This window comes from Lepidochelys kempii, chromosome 16 (assembly GCF_965140265.1).
Source record: "Lepidochelys kempii isolate rLepKem1 chromosome 16, rLepKem1.hap2, whole genome shotgun sequence".
NCBI classification, from domain to species: domain Eukaryota; kingdom Metazoa; phylum Chordata; order Testudines; family Cheloniidae; genus Lepidochelys; species Lepidochelys kempii.
In genome coordinates, this window is record NC_133271.1 from 29239377 (window position 1) to 29256767 (window position 17391).

Consider the following 17391-nt stretch of genomic DNA (forward strand, 5'->3'; position numbering starts at 1 on the left):
CATTTGCTAAATATGTTACGTGCTACTTACCTCTGTCTGCATCTTTGAGACCTAAGTATGATATCTCCACCTCTGGAAAATGTGCTGTTAGTCACTGCATATTAAAATAGATATCATTTAGACATGCCAATAAAATAACTTACCAGATGGTTTATCAGTTGAAGTTGGACTGCTAGTAACTGGTGGCATGGTTGGTAGATTAGGTGGTAGAACCTTTAAATTCTGATCACTCTGAATCTCATTGGTAGCTATTTGGTTGATAATGCGATTGTAAGTAGGAGGCTGATACATTTTGTTTGGTGGTTGGGGAGGTTGGGGTATTGGCTTAATGGATGGCATTCTTTGACAATGTTCTTCTAGCTGTGCAATAATTATAGACTGGTTATTGGCAATTGACACCAAATGTTGATATTTGTACTCTAGGTCCTTGTATTTGTTTGCAAGTTGCAACATATCAGCAGTTTGGTTCAATATCTTATTTTCAAGTTGGGAAAGTTCTAATGCATTGTCCCGTTTTCGAATAATTTCATGTAGCAGCTGCATATAAAGTTGCGTGACACGAGAGTTCATATTCCGACTTTCTTTTCGTAAAAGTTTAACCTCATTAACAATCCCACCATCCACCTCCACCAATTGCTGAAGAGTTTCTATTTGTCTCTTTTGCTTTAGAAGTTCATTGTTAAGCAGCTCTAATTCTTGCTTATTTACCCGGTTTTCAAGAAGAACCTCAGGCTCCTTTGAATTAACACAAATGGCACCTGTCACTTTCTGCTGAGGTACAATAAAGGTGTAAGTGCACTTGTCCTGTGTGTCGCTGGACCGCTTATACCTGTTCATGTAAATGAATTCTTGCTCTGTGCCCTCATCACTGCTTTCAAATTCCTGTGTCTTGCTAGCAGTCACTCCAATGACTGCAATTAGTAATAAGCAAGTTAATCTTGCTGCCTTCGTCATTCTTTATTTTTGGATAATTTTTCTTCTACAAATGAACTTCTAAAATCTGTTTAAAATAGAAAAAAAGTTATTTAATAATAATAAATAGAAAATAAATTAATGTGAATAAGAAGATTAACAACTGATGTATTCATTGGGAAGTCTTAAAAAAATCTCTTCAAGTGGTAAATGATATGAAAATATAAATATTTTCATGCCAAAAAATATGGTACACTTTTCATGTCTGGTAAGAGCTTCTACCAGATAAAGATAAAAAAATGATAGAGAAGCTACTGAGACAAGCCTCTTCATGGAGACAAGTTATAACTTACTAGCATCCTGTGACCAGGATGTTAATAAATTGTGAAACATTGCTATAATTTCTCACCACTCTCCTTAAGGAACTGAATTAGCAAAAAGTAAGCCCATATTTCTAGGACAGTGCCATCAGTTTCTCAGAAATTCATTTAAATAAAAATTAAGTTTTCATCGCTTACACTTGCAAAGATAACTTTCAAATGTGAACAGAATGTTGCTGATCCTGTGCTGTTACGGCTTCTAAGATGCACTAGATTAGGGCTGTCAAACTATTTAAAAATCGCAATTAATTGCAAGATTTTAAAAAAATAGTTGCAATTAATCACAGTTTTAATCGCACTAAATAATAAACAATAATGGAATACCAATTTAAATTCATTATAAATATTTTGGATGTTTTTCTAATTTTCAAATATATTGATTTCAATTACAACACAGAACAGAAAGTGTACAGTGCTCACTTTATATTATTATTTTTATTACAAATATTTGCCCTGTAAAAATGATAAAGAAAAGAAATAGTATTTTTCAATGCACCTAATACAGGTAGGATAGTGCAATCTCTTTATTGTAAAAGTGCAATTTATAAATGTAGAATTATATTTTTTCAGGGCTGTCGATTAATCGCAGTTAATTCAAAAAAATTAACTGTGATTAAAAAATTAGTCTTGATTAATCGCACTGTTAAACAATAGAATACCAATTGAAATTTATTAAATATTTTGGCTGTTTTTCTACATTTTCAAATATATTCATTTCTATTACAACACAGAATACAAAGTTTACAGTGTTCACTTTATATTATTATTTTTGATTACAAATATTTGCACTGTAAAAATTATAAAGAAAAGAAATAGTATTTTTCAATTCACCTCATACAAGTACTGTAGTGTAATCTCTTTATCATGAAAGTGTAACTTACAAATGTAGATTTTTTTTGTTACATAACTGCACTCAAAAACAAAAGAATGCAAAACTTTAGCGCCTACAAGTCAACTCCGTCCTACTTCTTGTTCAGCTAATTGCTAAGACAAACAAGTTTGTTTACATTTACAGGAAATAATGCTGCCCGCTTCTTATTTACAATGTCACCTGAAAGTGAGAACATGGCACTTTTGTAGCCAGCGTTGCAAGGTATTTACGTGCCAGATATGCTAAACATTCATATGCCCCTTGATTGTTTTATTTTTGAATGCAGTTATTTTTTGTACATAATTCTACATTTGTAAGTACAACTTTCATTATAAAGAGATTGGATTACAGCACTTGTATTAGGTAAATTGAAATATACTGTTCCTTTTATTTTTACAGTGCAAATATTTATAATCAAAAATAAAGTGAGCACAGTACATTTTGTATTCTGTGTTGTAATTGAAATCAATATATTTGAAAATGTAGAAAAAACATCCAAAATATTTAAATAAATGGTATTCTATTATTGTTTAACAGTGCGATTAATGGAAATTATTTTTTTAATTGCTTGACGGTGCTAATTTTTTTACATAACTTCACTCAAAAACAAAACAGTGTAAAACTTTAGCACCTACAAGTTCACTGAGTCCTACTTCTTGTTCAGCCAATCGCTAAAACAAACAAGTCTGTTTACATTTACGGGAAATAATGCTTCCTTCGTATTTACAGTGTCACCTGAAAGTGAGAACAGGCGTTCACATGGTATTTTGTAGCTGGAGTTGCAAGGTATTTATGTGCCAGATATGCTAAACATTTGTATATCCCTTCATGCTTCGTCTTGTAGGCTCTAAAGTAATAATAATAATTATTTGTAATAAACCTTTGTAAGTTGCACTTTCAGAATAAAGAGACAGCACTACAGTACTTGTAGGAGGTGAATTGAAAAATGCTATTTATTTTGTTTATCTTTTTACAGGGCAAATATTTGTAATAAAAATAATATAAAGTGAACAGTGTACACTTTGTATTCTGTGTTGTAACTGAAATATATTTGATAATGTAGAAAAACATCAAAATATTTATAATAAATCTTAATTGGTATTGTATTATTGTTTAACAGTGCGATTAAAACTGCAATTAATTGCACCTATTATTTTAATCTAGTTAATTTGTTTTGTGTTAACTGTGATTGACAGCTCTATATTAAATATAAAGGTGTTCAACAATATTTTAACAACTAAAAAGGAGCATATACATCTGTTCTATTGCTTAAATTTGCAGGAGGTATCTGGCTTTGATGGAGTTGTGGCAATTTAGGTATTTTTTTACCTTGATTAGTAACATTAGATCTCAGGGTAGAATGTTTTGAATACATCAGTCAACCCTGAAAACATTCCTACACGATTTACATAGCCTGCACATTAATAAATCAGGAACTTTGACCCCAAAACATTGTATACTTTAAAATAACACAGTTTCAGCAGAGGGAATTTATCTCTCTGAGTTATTTGAACTGCTTTTCAACTAAAGTATTTAATGTAACTCTTACAAGGAAAATCCCATTTCCTTCATATTCCTCCTTACATTAGTCCAAGTTACTGCCTTAACGGGATCTGCCTTCAACACTCCTGTACAGACTAGCTACTAGTGTTTATTGACTTTTTGCAATAGTAGTGCCATTTTGAGGATATTTAAACTGATTTTAATCCCTCAGGTATTCAAAGCGGATCTCTGGGGCACTTTTCTTCATAAAACACAGTGGCCACAACAGCTAAGGGTTTATAAGACATCACCCTTTTAGGCATTATGAGTTCAACATTGGGGTCACTAGCATTAATAAACTTTTCTGAGGCTGTTCCATTTTCAGCTATGCAACCAAATAACTCCTTGGCATTGCATATGTCTGAGGGCTTCCTTTATTGCTAAATACTGCATAAAATATTCAGTCTTTTCTAAATATTCCCAGTTCTCTTCACAATGGCTAAAGAAACAAAAACTCCATGATCTACACATTATATATAAAATCATACCAGGTATGTGTGTGTTTGCTGTGTTTCTCAGTTCTGTTGTGAGAGTTGATATTTTGGATGTTAATTTTTGAATAACATGCACTCAGTGTATAAATCTGTCAATAATTGCTTATTACATAATTGCATCAGAATAAATATTTAGAGTATGCAACTCAAATATTTATAAGTACACACTTAGATTACAGGATGATGCACTGCAAAATACACGTTCATCTGTTTGTGAGCTTGGATACCTCATTGAGGGTGTAGTAAAGTGCACTAGAATTTTTGAAGGGGTATATATTGTACTTTCCTTTAAAAATTGGGTTACCCCTTTTAATGAATTTTAATGAATCAAAACATATTTTATTTTATTTCTGCAGTTTGGTTTTCTTTCTTTGTTCTAAGGAAAAATATGAGCCTGTTTGGAAATCCTTTGCATACTGTAGCTCTGAACATTGCTTCATTTTGGTCAACTTGCATTGTTGTTATGCTCACAAGGGGTGGTTAGGTAGCTTCTCGATAATCAGGTTAAGATATTTTTATGATTTTCTTTTAAATATATTTTTGCCTTGATGTGTGCAAATAGTAACTCCCATTAATGCTTCTGGAATTAAGGGAGTAAATACCCTATAATAGCCATCTATATTACAGCTTTTCTTTCATTGTATAAATGCTGGATTTCTTTCTTTTCAGACTGACTTGGGTATTTCAGCTAATTTTTGTGTGGGTTAGAGAACAGTGAAAGCACTGAAAAGTTTGTGAGAAAATATTGCACTTGAATGTGTGTATGTGTGCGTAATCTAGTTTGCATAAAAATATACAATGTCGAACTTGTTCAGCGTGTAATGCCTAGTTTGACTTTTTCTTTACCAACATGCCATTATTATCTTGTTTTGCTGTACATGTAAAACATTTCCTTATAACCCTAATTTTCATTTAAAACACTTGCTTTTGTTTAAAATAACAAATTAAAAGCAATGGATTTCATATTCCAAATTTACATTTTTATGAGAAATGTACAGCTACAGTCATTTAAATCCAGTGGAAAGGTACAATTATGACTTTTGTGTCAGTGGAAAAAATTGATTTTAAAAGTGAAAATGTTAACAGTCTAGACTTTTTCTAATATAATTTTCCCCTCTTCTATACCCACTTTTAACTGTCAAAGTTTATAATAAAAATAGTAATTTATGTAGTAAAGGCAATAGCATTAAAATCCCTAAATTTGGATCCATTTCTGGTCTTAGAACTAAAGACAATTATTTCTTTGCACTTTTTATTATTAGTTTCTAAAACTCTGTTTGAAATGCAGCTTTTCTAAACACATGAAGGCAGTCATAGTATTGCCCAGACCTGCTGTAGGTTGAGGAAAAAGGATTAGTTTTTGAAGCTTTATAACGTTAAAAAAGGGACTCTCTCTCAGACATTTTCTCACAATCTACATTACCCAAGCAGCCATCAATTTCAGTCAACAGGTGCTGGTCTGAGGAGAACATTTCCTTTTGGAAACACCATGTGTCGTCATTTCCAAAACAAATTTTCTGATGTTTTCTGTTTTTTGAGAAATTTCCAAAAATGTCGTTTCATTCTGATTTGGAACAAAAACAAATTTCAAAATGCCAACATTTCTTGTGAACCAGAAATCCAGAGTTTTAGCCTGTTCTAGTTGTCAGCAAATATCTGAGAAATCCACTGGCAAAGTGGGTATCTAATCCCACTCTAAAGTGGCAGAGGTCTGTGCAGTGGATCTAAAGGTTTTAACCCAGCTGATGAGTCATGTGGGTATCAATATGATGCCACATGTTGAAATTTGGTTTTATGAGTTCGCTTTAAAAAAAAAAAGGGATATTGCACACGAAAAGACCCTATGTTAAAATAATATGATTATGTTTCACAGTCAAGCACTCCAAAGTTAGGAAAAGACTCATTCAGAACACAGGATGGACTATGCTCGGGGAAAGGATCTGGTTGGTGAAGTTAGTGAGGCTGTTGTCATAGAATCAGAGGACTGGAAGGGACCTTGAGAGGTCATCTAGTCCAGTCCCCTGCACTCATGGCAGGACTAATTATTATCTAGACCAGTGTTCTTCATTGCAAGGCCTGCGAGCCATCAACCCTAAGTGCAGCTCCCTAAGTTCCCTCTAAGTTCCCAGAGCCTGCACCCCCAGCCAGAGGCCTCACCCACACCCCAACCCTCTGACCCAGCCCTGAGCCTCATCCTGCACCCTGAACCCCTCATCCCCAGCTCCACCCTAGAGCCCTCACCCCTGCTCCCCACCCTCTGCCCTACCCTGAGCCACCTCTCATACGCCTAACCCCTTGGCCCCACCCCATGTGGCTCTCACATTGAAGGTTTTTTGCCAAAGTGGCCCCCCACTTCAAAAATAGTGAAGAGCAACTGATCTAGACCATACCTGACAAATGTTTGTCTAACCTGCTCTTAAAAATCTCCAACGATGGAGATTCCACAACCTCCCTAAGCAATTTATTCCAGTGCTTAACCACCCTGACAGTTAGGAATTTTTTCCTAATGTCCAACCTGAACCTCCCTTTATGCAATTTAAGCCCATTGCCTCTTGTCCTATTCTCCGAGGTTAAGGAGAACAATTTTTCTCCTTCCTCCTTGTAACAACCTTTTAAATGCTTGAAAACTGTTATCATGTCCCTTCTCTGTCTTCTCTTTTCCAGACTAAACAAACCCAAGTTTTTCAATCTTCCCTCATAGGTCGTGTTTTCTAGACCTTTAATCATTTTTGTCACTCTTCTCTGGACTCTCTCCAGTTTATCCACATCCTTCTTGAAATGTGGCACCCACAACTGGACACAATACTCCAGTTGAGGCCTAATCAGTGCGGACTAGAGTGGAAGAATTACTTCTTGTGTCTTGCATAAAACATTCCTGCTAATACATCCCAGGATGATGTTTGGTTTTTTTGCAACATTGTTACACTGTTGACTCATATTTGTCTTGTGGTCCACTATGACCCCCAGGGCCCTTTCCGCAGTTCTCCTTCCTAGGCTGTCATTTCCCATTTTGTATGTGTGCAACTGATTGTTCCTTCCTAAGTGGAGTACTTATTGAATTTCATCCTATTTACTTCACACCATTTCTCCAGTTTGTCCAGATCATTTTGAATTATAATCCTTTTCTTCAAAGCACTTGCAACCTCTTCCAGTTTGGTATCATCCACAGACTTTATAAGTATACTCTCTCTGCCATTATCTAAATCATTGAGCAAGATATTGAACAGAACCGGACCCTGAACTGATCCCTGCAGGACCCCACCCGTTATGCCCTTCCAGCATGACGGTGAACCACTGATGATTACTCTCTGGGAATGGTTTTCCAACCAGTTTTGCACCCATCTTATAGCTTCATCTAGGTTGCATTTCCCTAGTTTGTTTACGAGAGGGTCATGCGAGACAGTATCAAAAGCTTTACTAAAGTCTCTGGGACCCTTCCTCATTTGTTGCAGAAGTTGGAAGGTGTTTAGTGAATGAGGAAGGAAGAAAAGAGGATAGTCTCATGGTTCAGTTAGTTGAGTGCTGACCAAGAGAATTGGAGTCTATCCCTGCTTCTGCCGCAGATTTTCTGTGTGATGCTCAACAAATAACACACACATTTTCATTTGTGGCCACTAATTGTGTGTTCCCCGTTTTCTGGGTATCCAACTTTAGACTCTGGGGCTGAGCACTCACAGCTGCAACTGAAGTCAATGGGAGCTGTGCTTTAAACATATCCAAGTGCTATAAAATGGTAAGCACTCTGAAAAATCAGGCCCTCAATGGCTCAAATTGAGCAGTCAGAATTAGTGGACATGGGCAATCTTAATTCTAGCATTTCTCAATTACTGAGTGTTTGACTTTGCAACCTTAATGTTCTGTTAACACCCTTTTTATGACAGGTTTCAGAGTAACAGCCGTGTTAGTCTGTATTCGCAAAAAGAAAAGGAGTACTTGTGGCACCTTAGAGACTAACCAATTTATTTGAGCTCAAATAAATTGGTTAGTCTCTAAGGTGCCACAAGTACTCCTTTTCTTTTTGCACCCTTTTTATATTACCTTTTATTTATGGTAATGCCTGTCACGTGCTTTCCAAATGTTCAGGAAAGTCAGTGCCTACTCTGAGGAGCTCACAATCTATGGACCCTGGAACTTTTGCCATTGTGACAGCTTGGTTTGCTTAGAGCATATTTAGATAACATGATAGTAAGAAAGCTTGCTTTCTGTATATGCCTGTCCCGCCACCCTGGGAGTTCCACTAGTGGAACTTGCAGTGGTTTTTGATCAACTGTAATAAAGTTGTTGAAAAATTTCCAGTGTATGTACACCTCCCTAAGAACATACTAGCCTGAAGGGGAGGGCAAGAAGATGGGAAAAAACCTTACTGCATTGCTGTTAATAGCATTAGTATTCTTTCATAGATTCATAGATTCATAGATATTTAGGTCAGAAGGGACCATTATGATCATCTAGTCCGACCTCCTGCACAATGCAGGCCACAGAATTTCACCCACCACTCCTAAAAAAGACCTCACACCTATATCTGTGCTATTGAAGTCCTCAAATTGTAGTTTGAAGACCTCAAGGAGCAGAGAATCCTCCAGCAAGTGACCCGTGCCCCATGCTACAGAGGAAGGCGAAAAACCTCCAGGGCCTTCCAATCTGCCCTGGAGGAAAATTCCTTCCCGACCCCAAATATGGCGATCAGCTAAACCCTGAGCATATGGGCAAGATTCATCAGCCAGATACTACAGAAAATTCTTTCCCGGGTAACTTTGATCTTTCCCCATCTAAAAATCCATCACAGGCCATTGGGCCTATTTACCATGAATATTTAATTACCAAAACCATGTTATCCCATCATACCATCTCCTCCATAAACTTATCGAGTTTAATCTTAAAGCAAGATAGATCTTTTGCCCCCACTACTTCCCTCGGAAGGCTATTCCAAAACTTCACTCCTCTGATGGTTAGAAACCTTCGTCTAATTTCTAATCTAAATTTCCTAGTGGCCAGTTTATATCCATTTGTTCTTGTGTCCACATTGGTATTGAGTTTAAATAATTACTCTCCCTCTCTGGTATTTATCCCTCTGATATATTTATAGAGAGCAATCATATCTCCCCTCAACCTTCTTTTAGTTAGGCTAAACAAGCCAAGCTCCCTGAGTCTCCTTTCATAAGACAAGTTTTCCATTCCTCGGATCATCCTAGTAGCCCTTCTCTGTACCTGTTCCAGTTTGAATTCATCCTTCTTAAACATGGGAGACCAGAACTGCACACAGTATTCCAGGTGAGGTCTCACCAGTGCCTTATATAACGGTACTAAAACCTCCTTATCCCTACTGGAAATACCTCTCCTGATGCATCCCAAGACGACATTAGCTTTTTTCACAGCCATATCACATTGGCAGCTCATAGTCAACCTATGATCAACCAATACTCCAAGGTCCTTTTCCTCCTCCGTTACTTCTAGTTGATGCGTCCCTAGCTTATAACTAAAATTCTTGTTATTAATCCCTAAATGCATGACCTTACACTTCTCACTATTAAATTTCATCCTATTCCTATTACTCCAGTTTACAAGGTCATCCAGATCCTCCTGTAGGGTATCCCTGTCCTTCTTTAAATTAGCAATACCTCCCAGCTTTGTATCATCTGCAAACTTTATTAGCACACTCCCACTTTTTGTGCCCAGGTCAGTAATAAAAAGATTAAATAAGATTGGTCCCAAAACTGATCCTTGAGGAACTCCACTGGTAACCTCCCTCCAACTTGACAGTTCACCTTTCAGTAGGACCCGTTGTAGTCTCCCCTTTAACCAATTCCCTATCCACCTTTCAATTTTCCTATTGATGCCCATCTTATCCAATTTAACTAATAATTCCCCATGTGGCACAGTATCAAACGCCTTACTAAAATCTAAATAAATTAGATCCACTGCGTTTCTTTGGGAAACTCCTTGCTCTTTGCTTTTGTGGACTTGCTATGAGGAAAGCAGACAAGAGAATGGAGTCAGTACATTTGTATAGCAAGGTCTTGCCATTCTAAGCAGGAATACTTGTAGTATTAATAATTTATTATTTATTTACTGTGTAAAATGAAATTAAGTGGCAACTCTATTTAACATACATTTTTTACAAAGCATCATGCTAATAATTAATGTGCCTGTTTAGATCATTTTTACAGATATTCACATACTCTGAATAAAAATATAATTGAACGTCAATGGTAGTATTATGTTAATTGTAATTATACCAATTAAAGAGAGAGAATTGTAGTGAGGCTTTGTTAGTATGTTTCAGTAAATGATACAAGAAAACTGTATCAGCAATGATTTTTGTGGATCTTTTTGAAAATTGTTTATTTCCCATGTGTCTCAAATTTTAGTATAACCAGAATGAAACTCATTTTCATTTTGCAATTAGAAAGGGATTGTGGCTTATGGTGTTTGGCAAGAATCTTGAGAACTTGTCAGATACAAGTTTTGGGTTCAGCATGTCCAAAGTAGCAAGGAACTGGCTGTTACAAACAAGTTCCATGTATTCTTTAAAGCAGAGTAGTTTGAAAACTCTGGAAAAATAAAGAACAGAAATTAAAATTACCCCAGATAGCTTTAACTTTCATAACCAGCATTTGCACAGCAGGTCACACTTGGTTTCCAGAGTTTATATTTCCACACAGATGAAACCATTCTTGTAAATGTCTACAGCACAGTAGATGTAAAATGGCTTTGATTTCAGTATTTGAATTGCAGACCTTTTCTCTTCACAAACCCTGTTTATTATGACCCATGGAAAGAAACTCCTTCCCCCCCCCCCCCGCTTCAGAGTTCCATTATGACCCTTTTACAGTGTTTCATGACTTTAATTGAGTGCTGGATTTGGGGTGCTTCTTCCTTTTCCAGGCTGAAGAACCATAGAGCAAATCAGAAATGTTTCTTCAGCTTCTCCAATGGTAATTCATTTTTGGAGAATTACAGAGGAACATGGGAATTAGGTTCATTATCCTCATCTGAACATAAGAATATCCAGAGTTTGTCCCTTGTGCCACCTCTCAAAAATGGAGACTAGAGAAAAGGAAGCACGAATGAAGAGCAACAACTTGACTAGATTGTGCTGAATCTTTTCTTCCTCTCATATCCCATTGTGACATGGAGGCCCATTGGTACCAACAGACAAAGGCTTCCCTGTTTTTTACAAGCAACTCCTGTCTCAGGCCAGACAAACTCACAATAACTAATACACCATTTTCATAGTATTTATCCATGAAGGGTAGCATGTGAGTTCTCTACTGAAAGCTTGTAACTTATCAATACTCATAATCATTGAGAGCTGTGTGGGGGTAAGATTTAAAGAATAATGTAACTATGTTGAAAACTATGCCTTATGGTCGTAGAGTAAAGGTTAGCCACCAGGGAATCATGTCTCAGTGATGGAGCATTTATGCGGGAGGGAGTTGTGACCTTTACCTGATTAGCCAGTAAAGTAATGCAAGGCTCAATTGTCTACCCTTCGCCCTACCCCAGAACAGACCATGGAAAACCATCAGACAAGCGCAAACAATCCAAACCATTTGGAGGTAGAAAGGAACATTATAATAGACAAGGAATTGCCTGTATGTGAATAAAGACAAAATATGAATTCAGTATATGGCAAGGTGGAGGCAGGCACTCAGCATCCATTCACTGAGAAAATACACTGCTGAGCAAGGGTGTTTCATGAAGGATTGGCTCCTGGTTCATGGGAAGCCAGCAAGCTCTGCAACAGACTGAATTTTGTGCCTGGATTGGGGACCTACTTTATTAAGCAGGAAAGGTAATTATTAAGTGTAGTCACTAGTTTGCATTTTATAATTTTGTTTTGTGTTGTAAGTAGGGCTGTTGATTAATCGCAGTTAACTCACGTGATTAACTCAAAACATTATTCACAATTTAAAATTTTTATCATGATTTATCGTAGTTTTAATTGCACTGTTAAACAATAGAATACCAATTGAAATGTATTAAATATTTTTGGATGTTTTTCTACATTGATGACTGGGCAACAAAATGGCAGATGAAATTTAATGTTGATAAATGCAAAGTAATTCACATTGGAAAGTATAATCCCAACTATACATATAAAATGATGGGGTCTAAATTAGCTGTTCCCACTCAAGAAAGAGATCTTGGAGTCATTGTGGATAGTTCTCTGAAAGCATCCACTCTGTGCAGTGGCAGTCAAAAGAGCGAACAGAATGCTGGGAATAATTAAGAAAGGGATAGATAATAGGACAGAAAATCTCATGTTGCCTCTATATAAATCCATGGTATGCCCACTTCTTGAATACTATGTGCAGATGTGGTCACCCCATCTCAAAAAAGCTATATTGGAATTGAAAAAGGGCAACAAAAATCATTAGGGGTATGGAACGGCTTCCATATGAGGAAAGATTAATAAGACTGGGACTTTTCAGCTTGGAAAAGAGACAGCTAAGGGGAGATATGATTGAGGTCTATAAAATCATGACTGGTGTAGAGAAAGTAGATAAGGAAGTGTTGTTTACTACTTCTCATAACACAAGAACTAGGGGTCACCAAATGAAATTAATAGGTAGCAGGTTTAAAACACATAAAAGGAAGTATTTCTTCACACAATGCACAGTCAGCCTGTGGAACTCCTTGCCAGAGGATGTTGTGAAGGCCAAGGCTATAACAGGGTTCAAAAAAGAACTAGATAAATTCATGGAGGATAGGTCCATCAATGGCTATTAGCCAGGATGGGCAGAGATGGTGTCCCTAGCCTCTATTTGCTAGAAGCTGGGAATGAGTGACAGGGGATGGATCACTTGATGATTACATGTTCTGATCATTCCCTCTGGGGCACCTGGCACTGGCCACTATCGAAAGACAGGATACTGGGTTAGATGGACCCTTGGTCTGACCCAGTAGGGCCATTCTTATGTTCTTATATTGATTTCAATTACAACACAGAATACAAAGTGTACACTGCTCACTTTATATTATTAATTTTGATTAGAAATATTTGCACTGTAAAAATGATAAACAAAGAAATAGTATTTTTCAGTTCATCTCATACAAGTACTGTAGTGTAATCTCTTTATCATGAAAATGGAACTTACACATGTAGATTTTTTTTTGTTACCAATCGTTAAGACAAACAAGTTTGTTTATGGGAGATAATGCTGCCCACTTCTTATTTATGTCACCAGAAAGTGAGAGCAGGCATTAGCATGGGGCTTTTGTAGCCTGCATTGCAAGGTATTTATGCACCAGATATGCTAAACATTCATATGCCCTTCATAGATATTAAGATCAGAAGGGACCATTATGATCATCTAGTCCAGTGATTCTCAAAGCTGGTCCGCCACTTGTTCAGGGAAAGCCCCTGGTGGGCCGGACCGGTTTGTTTACCTGCCGTGTCAGCAGGTTTGGCTGATTGTGGCTCCCCCTGGCCACGGTTCATCGCTCCAGGCCAATGGGGGGCTGTGGGAAGCGGCGCGGGGGCCCAGTGATGTGCTGGCCACCCTTCCCGCAGCGCCCATTGGCCTGGAACGGTGAACCGCGGTCAGTGGGAGCCGCGATCGGCCAAACCTGCAGATGCGGCAAGTAAACAAACTGGTCCGGCATGCCGGGGCTTTCCCTGAACAAGCGGCGGACCAGCTTTGAGAACCACTGATCTAGTCTGACCTCCTACACAATGCAGGCCACAGAATCTCACCCACCCACTCCTGCAATAAACCTCTCACTTATGTCTGAGCTATTGAAGTCCTCAAATCATAATTTAAAGACTTCAAGGTGCAGAGAATCCTCCAGCAAGTGACCTGTGCCCCATGCTGCAGAGGAAGACGAAAAACCCCCAGGGCCTCTTCCAATCTGCCCTGGAGGAAAATTCCTTCCTGACCCCAAATATGGTGATCAGCTGAACCCTGAGCATGTGGGCAAGATTCACCAGTCACATACCCAGGAAAGATACCTCAGGGTTTGGCTGCCATTCCAGAGGACATGCTGATGATGCTGATGATACTTGTTAAAAAATAATACATTAATTAAATGTGTGACTGAACTTCTTGGGAGAGAATTGTATGTCTCCGGCTCTGTTATACCTGAATTCTGCCATATAATTTCATGTTATAGTAGTCTCAGATGATGACTCAGTGCATGTTGTTCACTTTAAGAACGCTTTCGCTGCAGATCTGACAAAACGCAAAGACAGTACTAATGTGAGATTTCTAAAGATAGCTACAGCACTTGACCCAAGGTTTAAGAATATGAAGTGCCTTCCAAAATCTGAGAGGGACGAGGTGTGGAGCATGCTTTCAGAAGTCTTAAAAGAGCAACACTCCAATGCAGAAACTACAGAACCCGAACCACCAAAAAAGAAAATCAACCGTCTGCTGGTGGCTCAGATTATGAAAGTGAACATACATCAGTCCAGGCTGCTTTGGATTGTTATTGAGCAGAATCTGTCATCAGCATGGACGCATGTCCTCTGGAATGGTGGATGAAGCATGAAGCGACATATGAATCTTTAGCGCATCTGGCATGCAAATATCTTGCGACGCCAACTGCAACAGTGCCATGTGAATGCCTGTTCTCACTTTCTATTGTGCCATTGTGAACAAGAAACAGGCAGCATTATCTACTGCAAATGTAAACAAACTTGTTTGAGAGATTGGCTGAACAAGAAATAGGACTTAGTGGACTTGTAGGCTCTAAAGTTTTACATTGTTTTATTTTTGAATGCAGTTATTTTTGTACATAATTCTATATTTGTAAGTTCCACTTCCATGATAAAGAGATTGCTTGTACTTGTATTAGGTGAATTGAAAAATACTATTTCTTTTGTTTTTTACAGTGCGAATGTTTGTAATCGAAAACAATTATAAAGTGAGTGCTGTACACTTTGTATTCTGTGTTGTAATTGAAATCAATATATTTGAAAATGTAGAAAGCATCCAAAATATTTAAATAAATCGTATTCTATTATTGTTTAACAGTGCAATTAATCGTGATTAATTTTTTTTAAACGCTTGACAGCCCTAGTTGTAACCACTTGTTTCCATCACTCTCTCTTGTTTCTTTCTTAAATAAACCTCCTTTTGTTTTATTATAAATTCTCATAAGTGCTGTGCACTATGCAGGAGCACTGATTTAAGGTAAAACTGGGGTACCCTGTTCCTTTGGGAGTAAAGGATCTGGAATTTCTGAGTAGCCAGTGTCAAGAGCTGAATATCACAGGGGAACATTTCAAGGGGACCTACCAGGCAAAGACAGGGCTTGCATAGCACGGAGGAGAGTGGTTTAGTGGCGGATAGATTGGTAGTGTTAGGGAGCTAAAACCCAGCTATCACGGGCAAGACTACCTCTCGCTAGAGGCAGGGGGATAACAAGGTGACTCTCAGTCCTGGTTACCGTGAGAACAGTCACACCCATGTCTCTGCCTTTCACTTAGTTTAAGAAGTTGATTCTTTAAGGGAGAATGTGATTCAAAATGAGGTTCAACAAGGACAAGTGCAGAGTCCTGCACTTAGGAAGGAAGAATCCCATGCACCGCTACAGGCTGGGGACCAACTGGCTAAGCAGCAGTTCTACAGAAAAGGACCTGGGGATTACAATGGACGAGAAGCTGGATATGAGTCAGCAGTGTGCCCTTGTTGCCAAGAAGGCCAACGGCATATTGGGCTGTACTAGTAGGACCATTGCCAGCAGATCGAGGGAAGTGATTATTCCCCTCTATCCGGCACTGGTGAGGCCACACCTGGGGTATTGTGTCCAGTTTTGGTCCTTCACACCCCCCCCACTACAGAAGGGATGTGGACAAATTGGAGAGAGTCCAGGGAAGGGCAACGAAAATGATGAGGGGGCTGGGGCACATAACATACGAGGAGAGGCTGAGGGAACTGGGATTATTTAGGGGGTTCCAAAGAGGATGGAGCTAGGCTGTTCTCTGTGGTGGCAGATGTCAGAACAAGAAGCAATGGTCTCAAGTTGCAGTGGGGGAGGTCTAGGTTGGATATTAGGAAACACTATTTCACTATAAAGGGCGGTGAAGCACTGAACTGGGTTACCTAGAGAGGTGGTGGAATCTCCATCCTTAGAGGTTTTTAAGGCCCAGCTTGACAAAGCCCTGGCTGGGATGATTTAGTTGGTGTTGGTCCTGCTTTGAGCAGGGGACTGGACTAGATGACCTCCTGCGGTCTCTTCCAACCCTAATATTCTATGATTGTGTGTTGATTGTTCCATTCGATATACAAATATTAACAACAAGAAGTCCCTGTTGAAATGCTGTTCTTGCTGCAGAATCCAGTACATGTTCCTGTATTGTAGCTGTTATTCAGCACAGCTGGATGCTTGTTTAGCAAAGTTATCACTTTTTTCTGTTTGCAATCTGTCCTAGAAAAAAACTTTATTTTTTTCTGTATTGGTATTTGTACTTGTTCAATCAAAAATGTATGTGAACAAATTATAGAAAATGGCTTATCTGCAGAATGAACTCTGATTATTGGGTGTTGGGTGCTTTTGTGCAAGTGGGCACCTAAGTCACATGACATTGTTTCTGTTCTCTGATTGGCTAACTTGAATTTTATAAACAACATGGCTGCCTGAACAAATTGTTTGCTCATTGAATCTGTCAAGGAGAGGATGGTGTACTTGGAGGGGAAGTGGAGAGAAACAGATCATACACACAGACCTAGGGAAGTTTAAGCCACATTAGTTTTCTGTACTCTTTTGTACAAGATAGCATTATATTTGTTTATTTAGAAGGCTCCCCGTTTTTATGATATCTGGATTCCTTCCTTACAGAGAGAGAAAGGTATGTCACATCTGTTGGCTCTCTAGCAGACTTTGCATTCAGTTTCCTTTTGTCACTTTCATACTAAGTAATTCTTGTAGCTGTTGCCCCTATTTCTCCTTAACAGGGGTGCTGCTCTCTGGTGATCCCTGATTTCTCTCTGTTGGCACCCTCCTGTCTGTCAGTAGCTGTTCTCTGTCACAGTGGCCAGTACCTATTTGAGCAGGACCATGTTTGTAACCAGATGTGAAACTCTCACTTCAGTATCTGGCCACCCTACAAACACTGTCTGTAATCTAGCCCCATTATAAAAACAAAGTATCTCCAAGCTAGGGACTCTTCTGCTTCTCAAACATCTCTCCTCCCTCATTATCTTCCCTTCTCTCTCCCCATGGCTCCTCAAACTGCAATTATTTT

At 38.3% G+C, this 17391-nt stretch overlaps 2 protein-coding genes across 24 annotated transcripts in view; one reads left to right on the forward strand and one right to left on the reverse strand.

Annotated features, from left to right (window-relative positions):
* RALGPS1 (Ral GEF with PH domain and SH3 binding motif 1) overlaps positions 1-17391 on the forward strand; it is a 399374-nt gene that overhangs the window by 197602 nt on the left and 184381 nt on the right. The gene's annotated exons all lie outside the window — the stretch shown is intronic.
* ANGPTL2 (angiopoietin like 2) overlaps positions 1-17391 on the reverse strand; it is a 43822-nt gene that overhangs the window by 19873 nt on the left and 6558 nt on the right. The window contains exon 2 of the mRNA XM_073315038.1: positions 144-1000. Within this exon, the coding sequence (XP_073171139.1) occupies positions 144-954 (811 nt within the window). The 5' untranslated portion in view covers positions 955-1000. The remainder of the gene's footprint in view (positions 1-143; positions 1001-17391) is intronic.